At 40.5% G+C, this 20,159-nt stretch overlaps 1 protein-coding gene across 2 annotated transcripts in view; it reads right to left on the minus strand.

Moving 5' to 3' along the window:
* Nucleotides 1-1,096: 1,096 nt before the first annotated feature.
* LOC147722426 (serpin B6-like) overlaps nucleotides 1,097-20,159 on the minus strand; it is a 393,526-nt gene continuing 374,463 nt past the window's right edge. For both annotated transcript variants that reach the window (XM_086964945.1, XM_086964944.1), the window contains exon 7: nucleotides 1,097-2,316. In XM_086964945.1, the coding sequence (XP_086821071.1) occupies nucleotides 1,909-2,316 (408 nt within the window). In that variant the 3' untranslated portion in view covers nucleotides 1,097-1,908. The remainder of the gene's footprint in view (nucleotides 2,317-20,159) is intronic.

The following is a 20,159-nucleotide window of genomic DNA, read 5'->3' on the forward strand; positions in this document are numbered from 1 at the left end:
GAGGGTTTTTCCTCATTGTTACAGGTGTGTGGCAAACAGGATCTCAGGAGGTACACTGAGGAACCACAAAAAGGTGGTGAACTATCAGTGCACCCCCTTGAAGGCATCCCTCTGGTGGGGGAGAAGAGTTATGCTACATATACGAATGTCAAATAACAGAATGTCAAGAGCCAGCAAATCAGGCAGGCAAAAAGCCCAGTGGACTGGCAGGAGAAACAAGACTGCTGTTGACTGCTGCGAGATTTATACAAGCTCCTGCTATGCCGAACAAGAATACCATCTTAAATGAATTAATAAGTGTGTACCCATGTATGTGCAGAAGATTTTACTGGCTTTGGTATTGAAAATGAATGGGCACATAACTTAGTGAGTCAAGCAAAAGAAAGGCAGACGCTAGGTGCTGTGCACACTGGACTGGTTGGAAGATCCATGCAGGGTGCCTGCACATGGTTCATATTTGCTTTGAGTGAGAGTTTAGCAATTCGCAGAAGTACTAAAATAAATGCCATATATTTCATGTTGAAGTATGGTCATTGGGGTATTCTGTTCAACCAGCTCATATTCTGGAATGCTTAGAGCGCACCCTTTATGCTCTAACCCTAGACATGCTTTTAACAAGACTAATTGTCCTGGACTTATAAAAGGTGATGGCTTGGACAAATCCAAATGTCCTCACGAGCCACTATACTGAATTCTCACAGGAGTCTGATGGAAGACTATCTGTTCCTTTTTAGGGGCTTTCAAGTACTTTAGTAGTGCCGGACAACTCAGGAGGCTTGGTTGAAGAGGCACTTTCTATGCTTTGCCAGCGTCTCTACCACAAAGATTCTGTAGGTTCCATGTTGCCTTCTGCTCACTTCCTAATCCTCTATGTAGAGGCTTTTTTCTAAATGTGTGCTTGTGGGTGTTACCGAGCCTGCAGTGGAGTAATTTCTGCTTTTGTTCATATAAAGGAAAAACGTTTAGATGAACCAGACCTCAAAACTCTAGATCAGTAAACCTCCAGCACGCCAGTGTCCTGGGTGGACTGCAGTAATCTGTCTGTTCCCACCAACTTCTTTTTTCCTCTTATTAAGACAAATCAATTCGTGACTAATACAATGAATTGGATTTTTAATGAACATAATTTAATAGTCACTTGGATCAGCACATGTAAACTGTTCAGAGCATTATAATTTTTTGCTAAATAAAAACCACTAGTATAACAAACATATTACCATAAAGCAAATATTAATTGTGCATAAGATCTTTATTTAATTGTATGGAGAAAGAGGACAAGCAAGGCAGCCATGTGCTATATAAGGACATTTTATATTGAAACTATAGTCCTCTCTGTAAAATTTAAATATGGTTATTGCTTTGGAGGCTTACTGAGTGCAGTTCAAATGTGATCACTAAATCAACTTAAAGTTAATTCTTGGAACGTTGTTTTTTCAATCCACAAGTCTAGCAGTCTACAATATATTGTGTTTTCTCCAGAAAGGCATACTATGCAACATTACCCTGCATGAAAATGCTGAATTTATACAACTCCGGCATTGCTTTTATAAGAATGCCGACATGTCATCATGATCATGTTTTTGTGTAACACATACCTAAAAAATGACAAGTGTCATACAGGAAATATTTTTTCTTCATTTAACAATGAAGAACAAAATGAAGTGTGTTCTGCATTCTGACCATAGCGGTTAAAAAGGTGCACCGTAAAGGCAATGGAAATAGTTAGATTTATAAACTTTTGCAACATTTTCAATTTTCTTTGTAAAATGTATGTGAAACCAATCCAATTATTACAAACTACTGCGAAATTAAGGTTTACTTCTGGGAGTCCAAGACAACATCCACATATCAGTTAGGAACAAAACATTTTGAGGAGGTGCAGAGGGTTATTTTATGGTATTTTTCCATTTATGGAGAGCAGAATCGGCCACAGAAAAGGATGTTGCGTGTCTTGTTGTGCCTGATAAAGAACAGGAAAGGATGGTCTGCCATGAACCTTGGATCTCTGGGCCTTAGTGAAGTTATCTCCACCATCATTGCTGCGGTGGCAGCAGCCGCTTCTGTGCCTTCCTCATTGACATCAACGAATGCCTTGTGAACCACCTTTGACAACACCAGATCATTGCTATCTGACATTCCAGAGAAGTCACATTTGTCTTCATCAAATGCATCCAGCATTCCCAGGCTGGTGAGGAATGGTTTCAAATCATAATTCTCTTCCAATTTAAACCGCGGTAAAAATAGCTCAACCTTGTTTGTGTCCATTTCTGGATTTGTCCAGGCTGCAAATTTCTCATAGGTAAGTTCTCTTTCAAGCTGAAAAGGGAGACAAGAATGGTTTTTCAATACAAATAAATATATAAATGAGTTTGTCAAAGGCAGGTTAAAGGTCTTTAAAATGTCATAATTTTTCTAAATATACAGGCACCAAAGTTTTCAATAATTTCAGGGACCAGACCCAATGCCATTGCTCTCATTGTGCAACCTAGTTGTGCTTCACAGACACAAAATTCACTCTGTTACAGTTGAATCAAAAAGAGTGATACGGGATGAAAATGTTTATATCAGTAAAACTAGCCTAAAGCTCCTTCATTGTTTTAGTACTAGATTCAAATAAAAGTGATTCCATAAAGGTAATAGCAAGAAATATAAATTTCCAAGGACAAAATTAAACGCAGGATATGGATTACAACCTGAACATGCCATAAACACATGTGGTTATGTGTTCTTCACCCTAGAAAAACGCAAGGACATTGTCTGCTTTAAGGAAAAATAAGTATTCCAAAACTAGGTCAGCATTTTATTTCCTTTTACCTCTTGTTGGTAACAAAGCTTTGGTTTAGGCCATAAAAATTCATCTGAATCAAATAAAAAGTACGAGACAAAGAATTCCACATTTTTAGGATAAAATGGGTGTACATGTATATTTGGTACCCAGAGCAAATCTAACCACGTAGTAACGAAGCACTGCATATGATCGGGTTGGCAAAATAATGTTCTATAAGTGTGTAGTGAAAAATCAACCCGAGTATGTTAGGAAAGTAGTAAATGACATGTCTGATGTCTGGGTACAATTAATTAAAACAAAGGGATTCCAAAGAGCAAATCATTTCAGCAACTGGTTACAGATTTTCAGTAATCCTATAGGACTTTTATGGTTTTCCTTATAGATTGTGCTTGGTGCCATTCCAACAACTAGTATGCACGTGGTTATAACAAAGTCAAACAGCAAAGCAAATGTCATTCGACAATTTGTATATAAATATATTTTTCAACAACATACTATGATTAAGTAAAACGTAAAATAAGGGGGTTGTGAATAGCACAGTGCAAATACATGGTTACATGAGTGGGGGTGGTACAAAAAAAAGTGTAAACAACTTTGACAAGTAAGTGACTGTCAAACAGACAATTCAACGCCAGATATAGGAATATGTTGCCTCAGTCTAAAAAAATGCATCAACTAACACTGTTTCGGTGTCAAACTATTTCAGAGGACCTTGCTAAAGGACAAGATGATTTTCTACTAAAGGTGATTTCAGTAACTATATGGTTGTAGACTTTCATTGCTAGGGAGGGTTCTGGTAAAACTTTCATTGCTAGGGAGGGTTCTGGTAAAACAGGTGGATCAAATAAGTAAGATTTTAATGCGGATAGTAAACCAGAACATTTATGTTTCTGCTCCATTTAGCCACAGTAATAGTTCTTGAGTTCCAGCACTCTTTAAACTATATTTGATCCAGGTAATGCATAGATTAGTTCATAATTTTAGAAGAAGAAACTGTGCGAGAGCACACTGCTTCACCTCCCAGCAGAGTCGCCCCTAGGCTTCATGGTAGATGCAGTTCAGTTTGCCAAGCGAGTACACTTGGAAAGTCTCTTGAGTGTTTCACCAGGTGGGTGCAAATTAGTGCTGGCCATCTCTGGACACGTGTTTCTGGATTATTATCAGTCATCAGCAGAGATTAGGCAAAATTATTTGGGGTTGCTGAGCAGGCGGCCGTATTCATGGATCGCAGTATCTCTCCAGGAGCGCAGGTGCCTCTCCACGAGCTCGTCAGCTCAAAGCGGCTCAAGGGAGCCTTTAAACAAGAAACTGGTGTGGGAGCATACTGCTTCACCTCCCAGCAGAGTCGCCCCTAGGCATCATGGTAGATGCCGTTCAGAGCAGTGTGCGACCTATGGACTTTCACTTAATATGGCTCCCTCGAGCCACATGAGCCGACGAGCTCAGGTTACCACCTGCGCGCCGTTAGAGGTACCAGACCCGTTAATACTTGGCAGCCTGCATAGCAAACCCTGAAGAGCTGCCTAAACTCTGCAGATGAAGGATAACAATCCTGAAACACCGGTGTCCAGAGTTGGCCTGCAACTTTGCAGTCACACTTGAGATTCTACGAAAAGCGCACACGCTTCAAAGAACTGCATTTACGACAGTGGCGGTTTCTACTTCAGGGCGTCGGGGCTCCGCCCCCTTTACTTTAGCTGGCACTGGTCAAAAAAGCAAAGTGTTGTGTTTCACTGTTTTGTGTTACAGACACAGTGAACACACAGCCTAAACATGAAACATTCGTTTCGTCTTTTTTTTTTCAGGGTCGGGGGTGCGCACACACTGCCTGCGATGATTCATTCTGCAGCGAGGTTGACGCTGAGTGACAAACTCTACAGCTTTTGCCGGCATGACGATCTCACTGCCCTGGGGCTTGTGATGTCATCAGCTCAGCAAAAGCATGGAGTTGCATGCCAGTCTCCACCCCCTGATGCAGTGAGGATGAAATCAGCCCTGGGCGTTTTACAGCGAAGCCCTGTAGCGCCAGGGCTTCACGTCAATCAGGGAGTGGAGAATTGGTCACCCCACCCTTTCCCAACTCGTCACTGTGACGTGTTGGGAAAGGGTGGGGTTGAGGCTGTAAACAGACTGGAAACTGAGAAATCGAGTCTGCGCAGACTCGAGATGGCTGCTTCCAGTGTGTCACACGTGGGTTTGTTTCAGAGCAGCCAGAAACCATCTTGTGGTCGGACCAAGGCCTCGTCTCAGGCTGTAATGAGCAGGCGATTTTTGTTGTTTCAGGTATTTGTTTTATTATTGTTTTTTAAAAAACGTTTTTCATTGTGGCCTCACAAGACATCTCCCTTTTCACACTCTTCTTCCTCCCACATTCCCGCGGCTGTTCAAAAATTACGAGTCCCCTCCCTCACACCCCCCCTCCCCTTGCTGTTCACTTGCTTCTTCCCGCTCACACTGGCTCTCCTGCACACATTGCCTGCCAGGTCTGTGATAATGTGCGGTATTTTCTGTAATGGCCCAGCTTTAGCACTTAGTAATTACATATTGCTGTGGGTGCCAGAGGGTGTCCTGGCTAACACACCTATATCATGGGCCATGGAACACTCGTGTAAAATCCCAGCAGCTCACTGATGGACTACTGACTGTTCGTGAGCTCCCTAACAAGGTTTCTTAATCTTTGACAAACAGTAGGTGTGACAGTTCAATCCCTTTGTCGTTTGTTTGTTTCTAAATTCAATTGGATGCATTATTAATACTTCCCTAGTGATTTCCTTGGTTTTCTCGCCAATGATGAAATTAGCATTTGAATGTTCTAATTTCTACTCCCCTTATTTAATTGTGTTCATAAACATGACTTCCACTGTGCACCACAGCGTGCAAACAGCACGTCACCCTCTGTATTTATGTATGCATGTACATTGCATTTCAAAAGGGAAAAGCCGATACCCTGACTGGTTTTCATTATTATTAGAGCTTTCTTTCAATTTAACTGTGATCTTAAATGACTAACCAGTGATATGCCTGCTGTGGAAGGCCTTCAGTGGTGTAGTTGTCGGCAAGGACTTTTTGGAAAACTCTTGGAAGCCCTTGTGATATTTTAAGGAGGAGGGGACCAAGCTTTACTTGCTAGGTAAAGTTTCAGAGGAATAACGGAACCACTAGAGTACAATTTTGTCTGTGCCAAAAGTGTTCACTGGCACATTAGATGATTCTTTTTTAATCTACTGTATCGAATACATAAAGCATGTCTACGAGGATCCTTACTCTGGTCATTGTGGAAAGCAGTTATTTGATGCTTAGTAATGTATTTTCAGTACCGCTACACAGTCTGAAAGTCACTGCAGAGGTTATTTGTTTCCAAATAATTTGATAATTGTGAGATAACAGCAGGTCTGAGGATTTTAGTTCTAGGTGGTAAAGGAACATCGGGCTGTAGTTGGGTAACGTTTGATTCATGGGCGCCCGTCAGTTTCGGAAGAAGCTGGGTAAATATGACATCCAAGCGTTTGAGGGACAATCCCCAGTAACGTGTGTAGATCAGTTTGATAACAGACTAAAACAGTTTGATTTTTTTTGGCACAGGGATCTGTGGTTGAGGCAACTGTTTGAGATTATTCAAGGTCCTGTTGAGTGCATCTCCAGAAACAGCTGCAGACATATTCATGGTTGGTTACTGATTACCTAAGACCTTCCAGGGATTTGTGAGTTAGACCTAGATTAACCTGAGCATTGGTGTCTTGCTGCTGAAGATCAGCATCCGGCCAGCATCACTCTTTGGTGGGATTGCACATGTGTATAAGTGTGGGTTTTAAACTTTTTTTTAAATAAATTTGAAATAGCTGTATAAAAAAACATTAACTTTTCACTTCAAATTTGGGAGTATGCCCTTTTAGCTGTATATAACTGATTTTTAGGCATACTCATTGATCTAACATGCAGTTTCACAGGCAGGGCGTTACAATATTTCCCCGCAACTTCCTCTTTGTTTCAAGACTCAAAAGACGTCTGGGAATCATTTGTTGTGCCGTGCTTGGGATGCTTTAGGGTTCTAAAACTGTATGCACAAGCTGGCTGCAGGTTCCGTGATAACGCTGCAATGAGAGAGACTGTTGCCTTTACTATAAAGTGGTCATGAAGATTACATTTTGGCATGAGCTAATAGTCTGACGCTTTAATCTCCCTGTGTATGTCTGAATTACCTCTTCTTTCTGGTTTACATGTAAGTAGGTGAAACGGAAAAGGTATACTGCGATTTAATACTAGGTTACTTCAAAGAACGCGATGGATTAATTCCCCGGTACAAAAGGGGGTGGTGATGGACGGAGCATCTGAATCAATCAAACCCTCACACTCAGTCAAAAGATCTGGGTTTAATCCCTCACCGTTCTTTAGCCCACTCTGCCACCCCAGTTCAGACATGGCTATATGCAAATCAGTCTGACCCTGTGCCTCATGGGAACAGTCCAGCCCGAACTGCCAAGCCATGTCTTCCCTAGACCAGAAACAAGCTTCCGAGGACCGGTTTCTGGCATTCCAGCCGTCTTCAGCCCAGCTTGCTTGAATCCAGTGGCAAAGTGAACAAGGGACTCACGTCTGAGCATACCCTGCCACACTTATGGCAGCCAAAAGTGGTACAAAAGGGGGTGGTGATGGACGGAGCATCTGAATCAATCAAACCCTCACACTCAGTCAAAAGATCTGGGTTTAATCCATCACCGTTCTTATGCCCCCTTTTGTACCGCTTTTGGCGAACCCTCCATAGGTTGGTCGAGCTCGCTCGCCACAGTGCAGTACAACAATCATTTTACGCCTCACCACTTTCAAATGTCACCAGCCGCCACTGATTTACGATGATGCTCAGGGGTATACCCACTGGTGGGTGGAGCAGTGTGCGACCTATGTACTTTCAGTTCATAATTTTACGTTGAATCCGGATGCACTTCGAGACATTTAAAATGTAAAAGATGTACACATATGCTCAGACTCATTTGTGGATTTACAGACTACATGAGTGAAACTACAGGAGTACTCCTTTAGATATTTCCTTCTGCCTTCAGGGCCAAACTGGCCATAGTGGGCACCGGGCGCTTCCCCGGTGGGCCGCCAGGGTGGGTCCAATTTTGGATCCATGGAGGGCGACTTGTTACCAGGGGCGGTTTGCAGGATAGCTGCAATATCTCCCCCTGTAACAAAAGCAGTGCAGTGTTTTTCACACTGATGCCTCAGACCCCCTCCACCCCCCATCACCCCCTCCCCACGGCCAGTTCGATTAAAAGTGCCAGGGCCAGTTTACGTTCCCAGTCCGGCTCTGTCTGCCTTGGTCACTCGCCACTAAAATGGTAAATATGCAACCTAGGTGACACCTTCCTTTTTATGTGTACAAATTGTATATGAATATTCCAGGAAAATTCGGACATACAAAACTATTGGCATACTTATGCGCACTCCAAAATGTCTTTTGTAACATGTTCACAGAATTCGTATATTCTCTACATGGCTAACCAGTATTCCTTGCAGGAAAAGACTTGGTAAAGAAGTATGGATTTACTATGTGTTTTATCATTCCAATACAAAACAATCTAAACTACTCAGGTAATGGTGAGGAGAGTATTTAAGCACCTGCAGTGCAGATGTGTTCTGGTCTTAGCTGCAAAGGAAGCTTTTTACATAAGGACAAGGATAGGCTACTAAGGGGAGGACCTTAGGCCTATTTTTCTCTATGTATGTCTATAGGACATTACTTTTCTATGTACCGGAGGCTCCCGTCTCGACGACGGGGAATGATTCAGGCATGTGAATCTATGAAAGACACCCTTAATACTGGATAATCTAAACTACTCAGGTAATGGTGAGGAGAGTATTTAAGCACCTGCAGTGCAGATGTGTTCTGGTCTTAACTGCAAAGGAAGCTAGAAGAGGTCTCCCAAATAAATGGCTTATTTATTGGTTGAGGGAAGAGGACTAGAAGATAGAACATTTATACCACTTGAAGTGATTAACATGGGGATCTATACCACTTGAAGTGATTAACATGGGGATCTAACAGCCAAAAATGGGTTTCCCTTTTGTTACGTAGCAGGGAACCTGTTGACATAATGGATGCAAAAACTATTTAGCCCAGAAACTCCCAGTAGGTGCAATCCCCTCCTAAAATGGTCAGGGCGTCATACTAAACTAGGATAATGTAGAAGGGTTATGTCGTGTAAATTGTGGTTATTATTTCATGAATGACAAACATTTGTTAAAGTATTATGCAGTTTACACTCCAATATATTATGACTGTTTATGTGATTGAAACGGATTAATTGAAATTTAACAATTGGTATTATTAAACTAGTTGTGTATAGAGGATAATTTATTTCTTTTATGCTTTTAATTGTTACCGATTTGAATATGAATCAAAATAATTATTTCTGTGGCCTCATTGACTATTTGTCAAGGTTTTTATAAACCAAGGATACATGAGTTTTAATAATATATGCCATAATTAGGACAGCAATGACTATTTGAAAAGTCTGCAAGGTATGGAGATATCTTATAATGTAAACTCGCCAAGTTTAAGGACAGTACGACTCTACCCAGTAGTCATGGTGCCATACCACACCAGGACCATCTTATGGAGACACTTGACATGTGAAAGGTGCATTGTCTCTCTGTAGGAAGGTCCCAGTTAAGAGGATAATCCCACAATCAAAACATATGTGGCAATCTAGTAGCTCTTGTTTAAAGAGGACTATTAATTCAGAAGTAGATAAACAAGGCACCCATATTTCTCACTGATATCAGGCAGACTGACGATCTAAGCCAGAAAATCCAGTAAAAGATGCATAGCGGCAGAAAACAATGGAACACTTGTTGTGGTGCATGTTCTACTTGTCAATACCTGATTTATATATGAATCAAACAGAACTGACATCACAAGAAAAGACACAATTTCATATTGATTGGGATGCTCACTCAAGAATCCTGAATAGACAGCGTCTTGGAAATGGCATTTCTAAGACCTTGTATGCACCTTTCTTCCATACACACATCAATGAGATACACAACGAAGACCAAGTTTGACATCTTAAGTCCAATACCAAACTCTGAAGTCTTGCCACAGCTCCTCCCACCCACGGGTCCTTACAAGATTCACAGCACCCCTCACAGTGACTACATGCAGAAACAATGGTCTGGTCTAATCTGGGAGGACACCCAGCCACATGATCAACATGGAGTCCTACAATCTGTTTCTTGGTTGTGCTATAAGTGGACTGTCTTCCACTGCACTCTCGTCACTCAAGGAGAGTTCCTAGCACATGGTAACTTCAAGCAAAATGTCACAGGATTAATCTGATGGTGAATTACAAATGGACACAATTGTTGTGGCCAGTGAAGGAAGAAAAAAAAAAAGACGATAGTTAAACTTTAATTCCAGGAACAAAAGAATAGTTTGTTCTTGATTTCTCAGCATATTCCATCACCTCAACTTCAAAATAGCATAAACCTCAAAAACCAATTGTCAATGTTTCAGTAGCTCATTCAAATGATCCGTAGCCACAGGAACTTAAGGGTCAATGCACAGAGAAGAACGAAAAACTCTTGGCTGAAAACCTTACATACAGGAAAAAAAGGTAAAATTTTGCTAGCTCTGCGAGTCCCATTGTTGTAAGAAAATCCAGTAACTGGTAATCAGAAAGCCCAAATATCCTGAGTTGCATTAAAATACCATTGCAGAAACTGTCCAACCTTTAATTTGTTTGCCCTGGTTGCCCGTTAGACTGGGAATGATAACCAGAGGAAATCGCTTGTTTAATTTGTTAATACTTTACACAGAGCCTTCCAAAAATGTGAAAGATCTGGAGTTTCTCACAAACATAATTATATGAGGTAATCCAGGATGATGAAATAGGTCCATTCAAAAACATTGAGCCATTTCATTTGGTGTAGGTAGCATAGGTACAAAAGAAAAACTGGCCTTCTTGAAGAGGTGTCTACTGTAGCCATTATTATCTGAAATCCGCCTGAAGGAAAAAGATCCATTGTAGGAATCAATCCAGTGTTCACAGGCCATTGGTAAAGACAGTAAACATCTTGGAATGTGTGGATGTATGATGGGCAGACATTGGGCAGGTAAGAACGTATTATTGAACACCAGAAGGAACAGCTGGCCACCAGAAAGGTAGTAAAATCCAAAGTAGTCCAAGGCACTTCTAAATGTGAGAAATAGCAGAATGACAAAAAATTATCACATCTTACTGAATTTCTTTTTTTGGCTAAATGGCTAGTTGATTGAAATACAACTAATTTCAACAAACTAAAAGATTCCTTCCATGAAGGTCTTTTAATTATTTTGCCTCAATTTGTTCTTGAGCCATCTCATTTTGTTTAAGAAAGAATGGACACATTTAGCTGTTTGATGAGAAAATCATAAGCACTGATCATAACTGAGTTCTGACTATGGATAGCCACACGATAGTGCATCAGCGAAAAGATTCTTAGCATCAGAAATGCATGCAATAGTAATGTGGCACTGTGCGAAAAAATATATCCACCTACCATGAAGACTATTTCAGCACTGAAGATTTCATATATACTGTAAACTCTAATGATTGATTTTAATTAAAAACAGTTCTAAAGTGCCCATTCATTATAAGTCATCTTCATATCTAAAAGCTCTTACAAGCACCAAGTAATTCCAGACACTCTCTGGCAAAACATAAGACAAAGAACACAGGATGTTCTTGCCCATTATCATCTTTGTAACAATACTTACCCTTTGGCTCTTTTAGAGATGTCTGTTAGAAGTATCAGGATGACATTGTAGTGATTTCCTTTTTGGGTCCACTCTGCGTCTTCCTTAGTCTTGGATTTTAGCTGTTTTAGCCTGCCACTGCTTTGCCCAACCACATATAATACATGTGTTATTGTGACAATGTTATTTTGGAAATAAAGCATACATAATACTTGTTATTCAGTGAATCTTCTTTGGATTCAGTCTGAACATTTAGTTTAAGGTCGAACAACACGGTGTACTGTTTTCTTGTGTCCGGTAAGCAACATCTCCTTAAATTTGTAGGCATGACAAGGGATCACAGCTGCATTTTTCCAACACAGTAGTTCTTCTCATATAAACCGGGTCTTGCCCCCCCTTGGAGGCAGAGAGGAAAATTCCAGCAGAGAGACAGGTCCTGGAATGAAAGCAGCAGCCTTGCGTAAATGGAGTTTACACCTATGATACGGACCACCTCACTACACACATCAGGTATGGGGTCTGTTGCTAATCACAGAGATCACTAATATATCCCTGTTTTCACATAGGGAAGGTAGGCCTAGATAGATATACAAGTTGCCATAGTAGGGTTGTTCACTGTATACAGCCTGCTAGTAATGCTGGCTATGTTGCTTAGTTGGATCTGTTTACTTATCGCAACTCATCTGCCTCAAATTAGACTACGCTAGTTTTCATAAATATTTTGCAAGCTTCCTTGGTGCCTTCCTTTTGTTTACTATGGACATGCATGAGGTAGAAACCGGAAGGTGATGATCTGTTTCCATAGTTCCCTTGGGGACTAGAGGTTCATGTTCTAGGTTTGCCAAAATCAGCTGCTACTCTGGAAAGGTTAGGAGTTCAGGTGAGGCACTTGTGAGCTAATCAGATTTATCCCTATATTCTGACCTCCTGTTATACCAAAGCATAGTTCTGCTTTCCCAGCAGAATCCCTGCATTCCTTTAATTACTGTGCATCCATTTGTTCTTGCGCCATCTCACAAGATAGTGCATCAGCCAAAAGATTCTTACCATGAGAAATGCATATGATAGTCATAGTAATATCGCACTGTGAATAGAAAAATGTCCATCTACCTTGAAGACTACTCCAGCATTGAAGATTTCATATATAATGTGAGCTCTAATGATCATTTTTCATTATAATCAGTTCTGTGGTGTCCATTCATTAGAAGCCATCTTCAGATCTAAAAGCTCTCCAACAAGAACTAAATAATTCCAGGAACTCTCTGGCAAAACATTAGACAAAGAACACAGGATGTTCTTGTCCATCTTCTTTGTAACACTGTCCCTTTGGCTCTTTCAGAGATGTCTATTAGAATTATCAGGATGACAAACTGATTCTACAGTGAACATACTTTTGGGTATATTAAATGCCCGTTCAGCTTGATTATTCCAGCAAAAAAACAATTTTCGTATTTTCCTCTGTAGAACAACTTACAACACTGGTTATTTCTCAACGTTCTTAAAAATGTGCAAATCTAAGAAAGGTTTGAGGCTATATTTACATTAGGAGGAGAAGGCCATTCCAAATTAACGGATGTTGGCTGCAAATCCACGGAGATGCCAGAAGTATTTAATGCAAATGCAAGACACAATTTCTCCTTCTCAAACTCACTTCTCAGATTTACAAGACAAGTGATGCAGATAGAGTCCTGATCACACTGGGTTCAGGTATAGCAATACAAATAAGTTCAAAACATAAGAAATACTGAATACATAATATGTTGAAAAACGGCAGGAACATTGCAGAACCAAAATGGCATTACATATTAAAAATGCCCAAATCAGGTGCGGAACGTCTTTTCCCCTCTCCACCATCCTTTACTTACAGAAACGATAAGCAGCTTGCAATTCAAGTCTAGTGAATATTCATGCTCCTCGCCTTTACTTTAAAATGCCCTTCATGAGAGGATATTTATCCTAGATTGTAATTTGATTTAAACCTCTAATCAAAACCAGGTCAGACAGTGTGATCTATCGGATACAAAATATGAAAGTGCTGCAGGGGCTGAATAATATAGTACAATTAGCCCATAAACTGTCTAAGGGGGAAGAAGCGATATTTTAGGGTTGGCAACAACTTAGGAAAAAGCATGTATAGTAATGACTTGGCACCACAAAGATAAGTCACAATTAAATATGAAGAGGAAGCCTTTATTTCATGGCTAATGAAACACTTACAGCCAGATTCATCATTGTCCCGTTTTGCGAGTCCTTAATAGCGATTATTAACGGGATTCATGTAGAAATCGCTAAAAAATTGCGATTCCTACAGCATCCTTATTAGCGATTAGCAATTTGCTAATCGCAAATAAGGATGCGATTTCAAGGGTGCCAGGGGTGCCCAAAGGACACCCTGTAGCACCCCTGAAATGAAAATGTAGACTGATGTTGCGCACACACATGTCCAAAGGACATGTGTGTGTCTAACATACAACTTAGAAAAATGCACTAAAGTGCATTTTTCTAAGCTTTCGCTATTTACCACGAAGTCAGACTTCGCTGTAAATAGCGGCCAAAAATTGCGAATTCGCAAATTAAAAATGGTTAATGAATTGCTTTTAAGGAATCTCAAATAGAGATTCCTTAAATGCAATTCCTCGCAATTTTGCGATTTTGCTATTAGCGATTTTTGCAATTGGGATGATGAATCCCAAATGCAAAAATTGCGCTCGCAAAGGGCCATATTCTCAGAATCTGGCCCTTTGCGAGCACAATTTTCAATGATGAATCTGGCTGTAAGTTCCTAACGCACCACTCCTCCTTGCTTTTCATCTTTCCTGTAATTGATGTTCAATTTACAGTAATACACCACTGAATTAAAAAAATTAAGTAGGGTGCTGCGACAAATGAGCTCATCTTCCTTTTCTTATTTGCAACTTGTAGTAAATAAGTTAACCAAGTTCATTCTACCCAAGTAGTTTGAGCTGCGAATTGACTGAATTGAGTCACATGAGTCTATCCATTACCCCTTGCTGAATATTACACAATGCTTCCTCGGCAGAATGCTCCAAATCATAATATCCCCCCTAGATGCAAGTAAGAAGTCCAAAAAAAAAAGTCTCCAAACAGACATATGAACTAGTTTGTAGACAAGTTGCTCAGGCCAAGGCAGGATTGACTAGGCAGTCCACCAAAGAAACCATCTTAGCTCGGTCTTGATTAAACTCTGAAGGGTTGAAAGCAAAATGCACCGCAACACACTCTAATCTTCTACAATCACAGGAACTGCAGAAAAACATGCAGCTCTTGAAGGAACGAATGGGAAACCTATAGACCTTAATACCACAATAAATATATGTTGGGTAAAAAATGACCTGTCACCACATATTTTCTTCCAATAAAAAGGGTCAGCTTTTCAGAAGTCAGTGCTATATCTTGGTTGTCTTGGCAGGTGGTATCTGGTGACACAGAATAGGATACATAATAGTAGTGCAATCCAGGAGGCATGGTCTATAAGGTAGGCTGCTAGACTTGAAAGTACTGAAGATTAGAGATCGGTTAGAAGAGACAACATCATATATAGCATTTCCATAGCGGTTTGTGTCTTGGCTTTACTACAACTCCATTCAAAGTTTTTTCATACATGATGGAGAGAAAAGGTGTGATATTTGTGGCAGTCTATTTGGATGTAGCCTTTAACCATCTGGCTTATTTGAGGGGAACAGGACAGTGGATTTTTATGATGACAATAGATCAGTGATAGTAATGTCCAATGGCTGTACCCGGACCTTTGCAGATCTCAGTGGGCTTTTTCTCCAGTATGATAAAAGTGGTGCTTGAATTGGCTCTGCCATGGTACACCAAGCAAAAACTTTTTTTTCCAGGATAATTTCATGGGCTCGCTAAATGCCCAGAATTAGATCGAGCCGCAGATCATTGGTAATCATAGATAACAGATGTGAATAATTTTGTAATCCTAACAGGGAGACCTGCTTTGGTTGTTTTCTGCATATCTAACTATGTTTGGGACTGGGCTTGGGCCAAGGTCTTAAAAAGTCTTCATGGTTAAGTGATTTGTTCATTGTAGCCCCCTGGTTTCCTCTTTGAGGCCGATTTTGTTTTTCTTTCTAGCATATTTGGGTAGATATCACTTTCCCTTTAGATTAACCACCCCACATTATTCCACACCATGCTTTTCCTGGTACCAAATGTCCTCGCCCTTCCTTGTAACACTTCAGTTGGGCAGCTCAGAAGTGACCTGTCACCACCTCTCTGCCCCCATCTTCATAGGATGTCACCCTTATTTCTGTCCAGTTGAATTATCATTGAGGCCGAGGCTGATCTCTCCTGGGCTCTCCTCTTCTGCTCCCCTTTCATCTTCTTTACTTGCCACTTCCTCACAAAGTCTTTCCCTCTTCTGTCAGAATCTAGCTGCCATGCTGAGCACTCCTGAGTCAATGAAGTAGGCTTTAGGGGCTCGCAGTGTGGCTACAAGTGAATGCAGAGAATTCTCTTCCACACTTACACTTCACTACAGAATTACGTACGTGGCTGGTGTCAAACTCTCATAACACATTTTATTACCAAAACATGCTTTTCCTGTGCGTTTATAAACAGATGTTGATTATAGAGAGTTGTTTGTATTGTGGAAATAATTTGACTTAAAAGAAATATCGTTGAGGCCTACATAATTTCTAGGAAAAATAGCATTTTCAAAACAGAGAGAATAGTAAATTTGTATGTTGATATAATTAATTGTTGACTGCACAATAAATTTAAATTAAGTTAATCTGCAAATGCAACAAAATATAAAGAAATATGGTAATTGTGGTCTAAACATATGGTTCAACCAAAACAATGTATAGACTAGCAAATAATAAAACTGAAATACAAGTTAAATGCATGCAGGTTAAGCTTGAAAACTTAAATCTTTAGTTTTCCAATTATTTTATAGTTGACTCCATTTGGCCAATGGTATATCTCTTTAATTAGACAAGGGGTGAACAAAGTAAGAACAGGAGTGCCGAAACCACACCAAGTTGTCAGGATATCCGTATGTTTAAATATAAATAAAAATTATATTATTTACTTAGAGGTTATCATAAAAGTTCAGGTATGGGTCTGGCACTCCTAGACTTTATTTGGAATCTTAAAATAACTAGTTTACTGCTAAATGATTAATTTCAACATTCAAATAGGACAGTCTTTTCCCAGTTGATAATGAATTTAATTGTAGAGATTAATAGTTACAAGGAATTATGTTGTATGTTACATGTACCAATGGCATATTCACAAACTGTAGTGGGCTGATAAATCACTTGACAGAATAACTTAACAGCTCTCGCTTCTACAAGACCGGCAAGAGAAACCAGAGATTTAGCTTATTGCCGGGTGATTTAGACATGCACCTGTGTTTTGCCAGTACTCACGAGCGGGTGACTTGCCCTTAATTGACAGTACACCAGCCCCACAAACCCATGCTTATTCCACTCCTTTTAAAGATGGGAAAACTGCTAAATAGAGCCAAAACAACATGCGCTTTCTCCAAATTTCACCCTGCCAACAGTGGAACTCCTGGTGCAGCTGCTGCATTCTAGGAACTGAGCACCCTCCAAGCAGAAGAGCGGGATCTATACATAGGATGAGCAATCCTCAGCCACAAGAGAGAGGCCATGGCCTCCCCTGATCTGGTGGGCTAGCCTCCAACTGCTTTATGAGGCTTTGAGCTGTTCAAAGACTTACACAAATGGTTGACATTTGTTTTCATGGTAAAGGTGTTGAGTAACCAGGGGCTTTGTTCAAGCAAAGCATTATCAGGACAGTTTTGAATAGACCGCTCACACTCTCAGCCCTTTGGAAGACGGTCCCATACACTATAAAAGATGAATGCCTGAACGTCTACTTGCTTTGCAATATAGATCCATCCCTGTCTGATACTTTAGCTCATCACTGGCCACTGTGTGGCTAGTTATGGTAGGAATCTGATGTAAAACTCTTTAAAAACTACCACACACTTGATAAATCAGGGACAATTCAGGTTAGAAGCTAACAATCTTTCCAGTTCCAGCTTCCACAATGGTATTTAAGGTTCCAGGGTTCTTTCCACTCAAATGCAGGCACACTATAAAAGGGTGTATTAAAGGCTTGTGTTTCAGAGTAGAAACAAAGCGTTAGAATAGTAAATATGTTTTTTGTTTAATTACAGAATGAGACGTGGGTGGAATCTGGGTTCAAAACTGCAGAGCAATGAACCTCTGTTGAATCTCTGTAGCAGGTGGACAGCACCGATTGGTCTGTGGTTTCCCCAGAGGCTTTAGGAAACAAGACAATCCCGTTTTTTTAACAGCAAACTGGACTTTTAATTGTGAACATTTTATAGTCGGCAGGAGAGTGCATTGCTGATAGCAAAATGTTGACAGCATTCTAATGCGGCATGCCTTTCTCAACTTAAATATACACCAGTAGTCACTTAACATCAGTTCTTATTAATTTAGGTGAGAAGAACTTGTAAGGGCAAACAATGTAGAGTCGTGTGTTACAAGAACTCTAAATATAGAAAGATTGCATGCAAAGGAGGGTTATTGCGGTGGTAACTTAATGAACTACATCATTGTCCCTTTTACTTAAAACACACATTTTATACGAGTTATCACTTTTTCCATTTACAGGTCTAGCAGTTTACATTCTCTATCGTTGGCTCAAAAATGTCCCAAAAGCAACGACAAGCATGAACTTGTAAAATCTACTTTTTTTCTCTAAAAAACCCCAGAAGTGTTGTCTTAGTTAACACTGTGTATACCATGATTCCCGAAAGATTAAATGTCGTAAAGAGAACATATTTTGTGCACTTAACTAAGGAATAAATTGGCTATGAAGTTACTTTAGGGGCAGATATCATGTATATCATGATAAAAATCAGATACGTCTTAATATGTAAACCCATTGAACCTTATAGAAGTTCACGTCACTGCTGGTATGAAACAGAGGGAAAACCTTTTGGTGAGTGGCAGACTCTTGAGGGATTTGACCATAAAATATTACAACCAAGGATGTAAAGATCCCCTGGCAACTCCACCACACAAGCTCCAGGCTATGAGAGAACAGCTTTTCAGTTGTGTGTTATGGTCGCTCTCTGGTACTCCGTCCACCTTAAAGTGACTTGGTAGAATGCCCCTTAGATAGTCACACACGCAGAAGCACCATGAGCCCCTACAGCTGTAGGAGAAGGCAGGCAATGTTAGACGTGGATTAATTGATGTGAGGGTGATGATGACACTGCATGTTCCTGCTCCTAGACAAATCCTCCCATTTGGAAAAGATAGACTTGTTGGATTGGGAAACAAACTTTACTTTGTTATGTGGTCCCTTTTTGTGGCGGTGGTGCTGTTAGGTGATATTTCCCTAGCTCCCTCCCATACACACCCGATTTCCTATTCTCTTTCCCTCCCTCTTATGAGAAATTGAGTTGTTGGTTGAATTTGACGTAGTTTTATAGTGGGAACCAGTGAAAGACCTTTACTGCAAGTTGTGTGTGTTTTCTTTTTTGTACCTGAAGGATGAGGTAAGCTGCTTTGTTCTGGATGTTTCAACTCTGCACCAGAGCACACTCAATCACTATATCTATAATCCAACTAGTATGTCACACAGATACGCCTGTATAGTAATGAGTCCTTTCAACAATGTAGTTCAAATTCCCATGTTGTCAAAGGAAGGGATCTGGTCACACTCTACACTCAGATCTGTATGTTTTTATTGTCCCATCAGATAAATGTTGAAACAACAGCAGCCGACGCGCGTTTCGCCCACAGGGCTTTTTCAAGGCTTTAGGATTTGAGCTGAAATCATATGTTCTCATGTATTTGTCCAAGTGCTTGTTAGTTCTTGCGGTGTAACAAATCCAATGATAAAACGGATAATTTATGGGTGATATCAATGTAATCACTGTATAATTTCCAAGATCGAGGTTAATGGTCTTTGTTATTATTCTTCATTCACAACTGTTTTTTCGTCGTGTATTTTCTAGCATCATTTTCTTGAATGGAATCCCAGTGCCCGATCCGGATACATCGTGCAACTATGGGAGAACGTTTTCAAGAGTCTTCAAGTCTCCTTCTATGTGTGTCCATGTACCACAATGGCATGAGTAAGCCAATAAACTCGCCTTTCCAGATCACAGTGGGTAGTTACCTAAGAGCATTCTTAATAAGAAGTGCTCGGGTGACTGTCCAATGACATTTCATGGTAGTCTCTTGGGATGCATGTAGGAATCTCCAGCAATTTAAGATTGCATGGGTCTTCCGCATTGATAACGCTGACATCACAATCTTCCCGGACTACACTGTGGCAGTCACGAAACAACGTAGGGGATTCCTTGACGTGAAGAAGGATCTCAGGGAATGCAAGTTAAAATATTCCATGCTATTTCCAGCCAAATTGAGAGTAGAAAACGAAGTAAAAGTGTGGTTCTTCCTCACGCCCGAGGAAGTCCAAGACTGGCTGGATGGTTGGCGTAAGGTACCGGGGCAGGGTCGCAATGGTCATCGTGAACAGCGGCGTAGCGAGCGACAGAACGACATGGATCAAGAATGAATACAGATCCCTAAACACTGGAATGCTGTGGGTGAGAGGTCAACAATGTGGCTGCGTGTGGGGAAT

The sequence above is a fragment of the Lissotriton vulgaris genome, chromosome 4_1 (assembly GCF_964263255.1).
Source record: "Lissotriton vulgaris chromosome 4_1, aLisVul1.2, whole genome shotgun sequence".
Taxonomy (NCBI): domain Eukaryota; kingdom Metazoa; phylum Chordata; class Amphibia; order Caudata; family Salamandridae; genus Lissotriton; species Lissotriton vulgaris.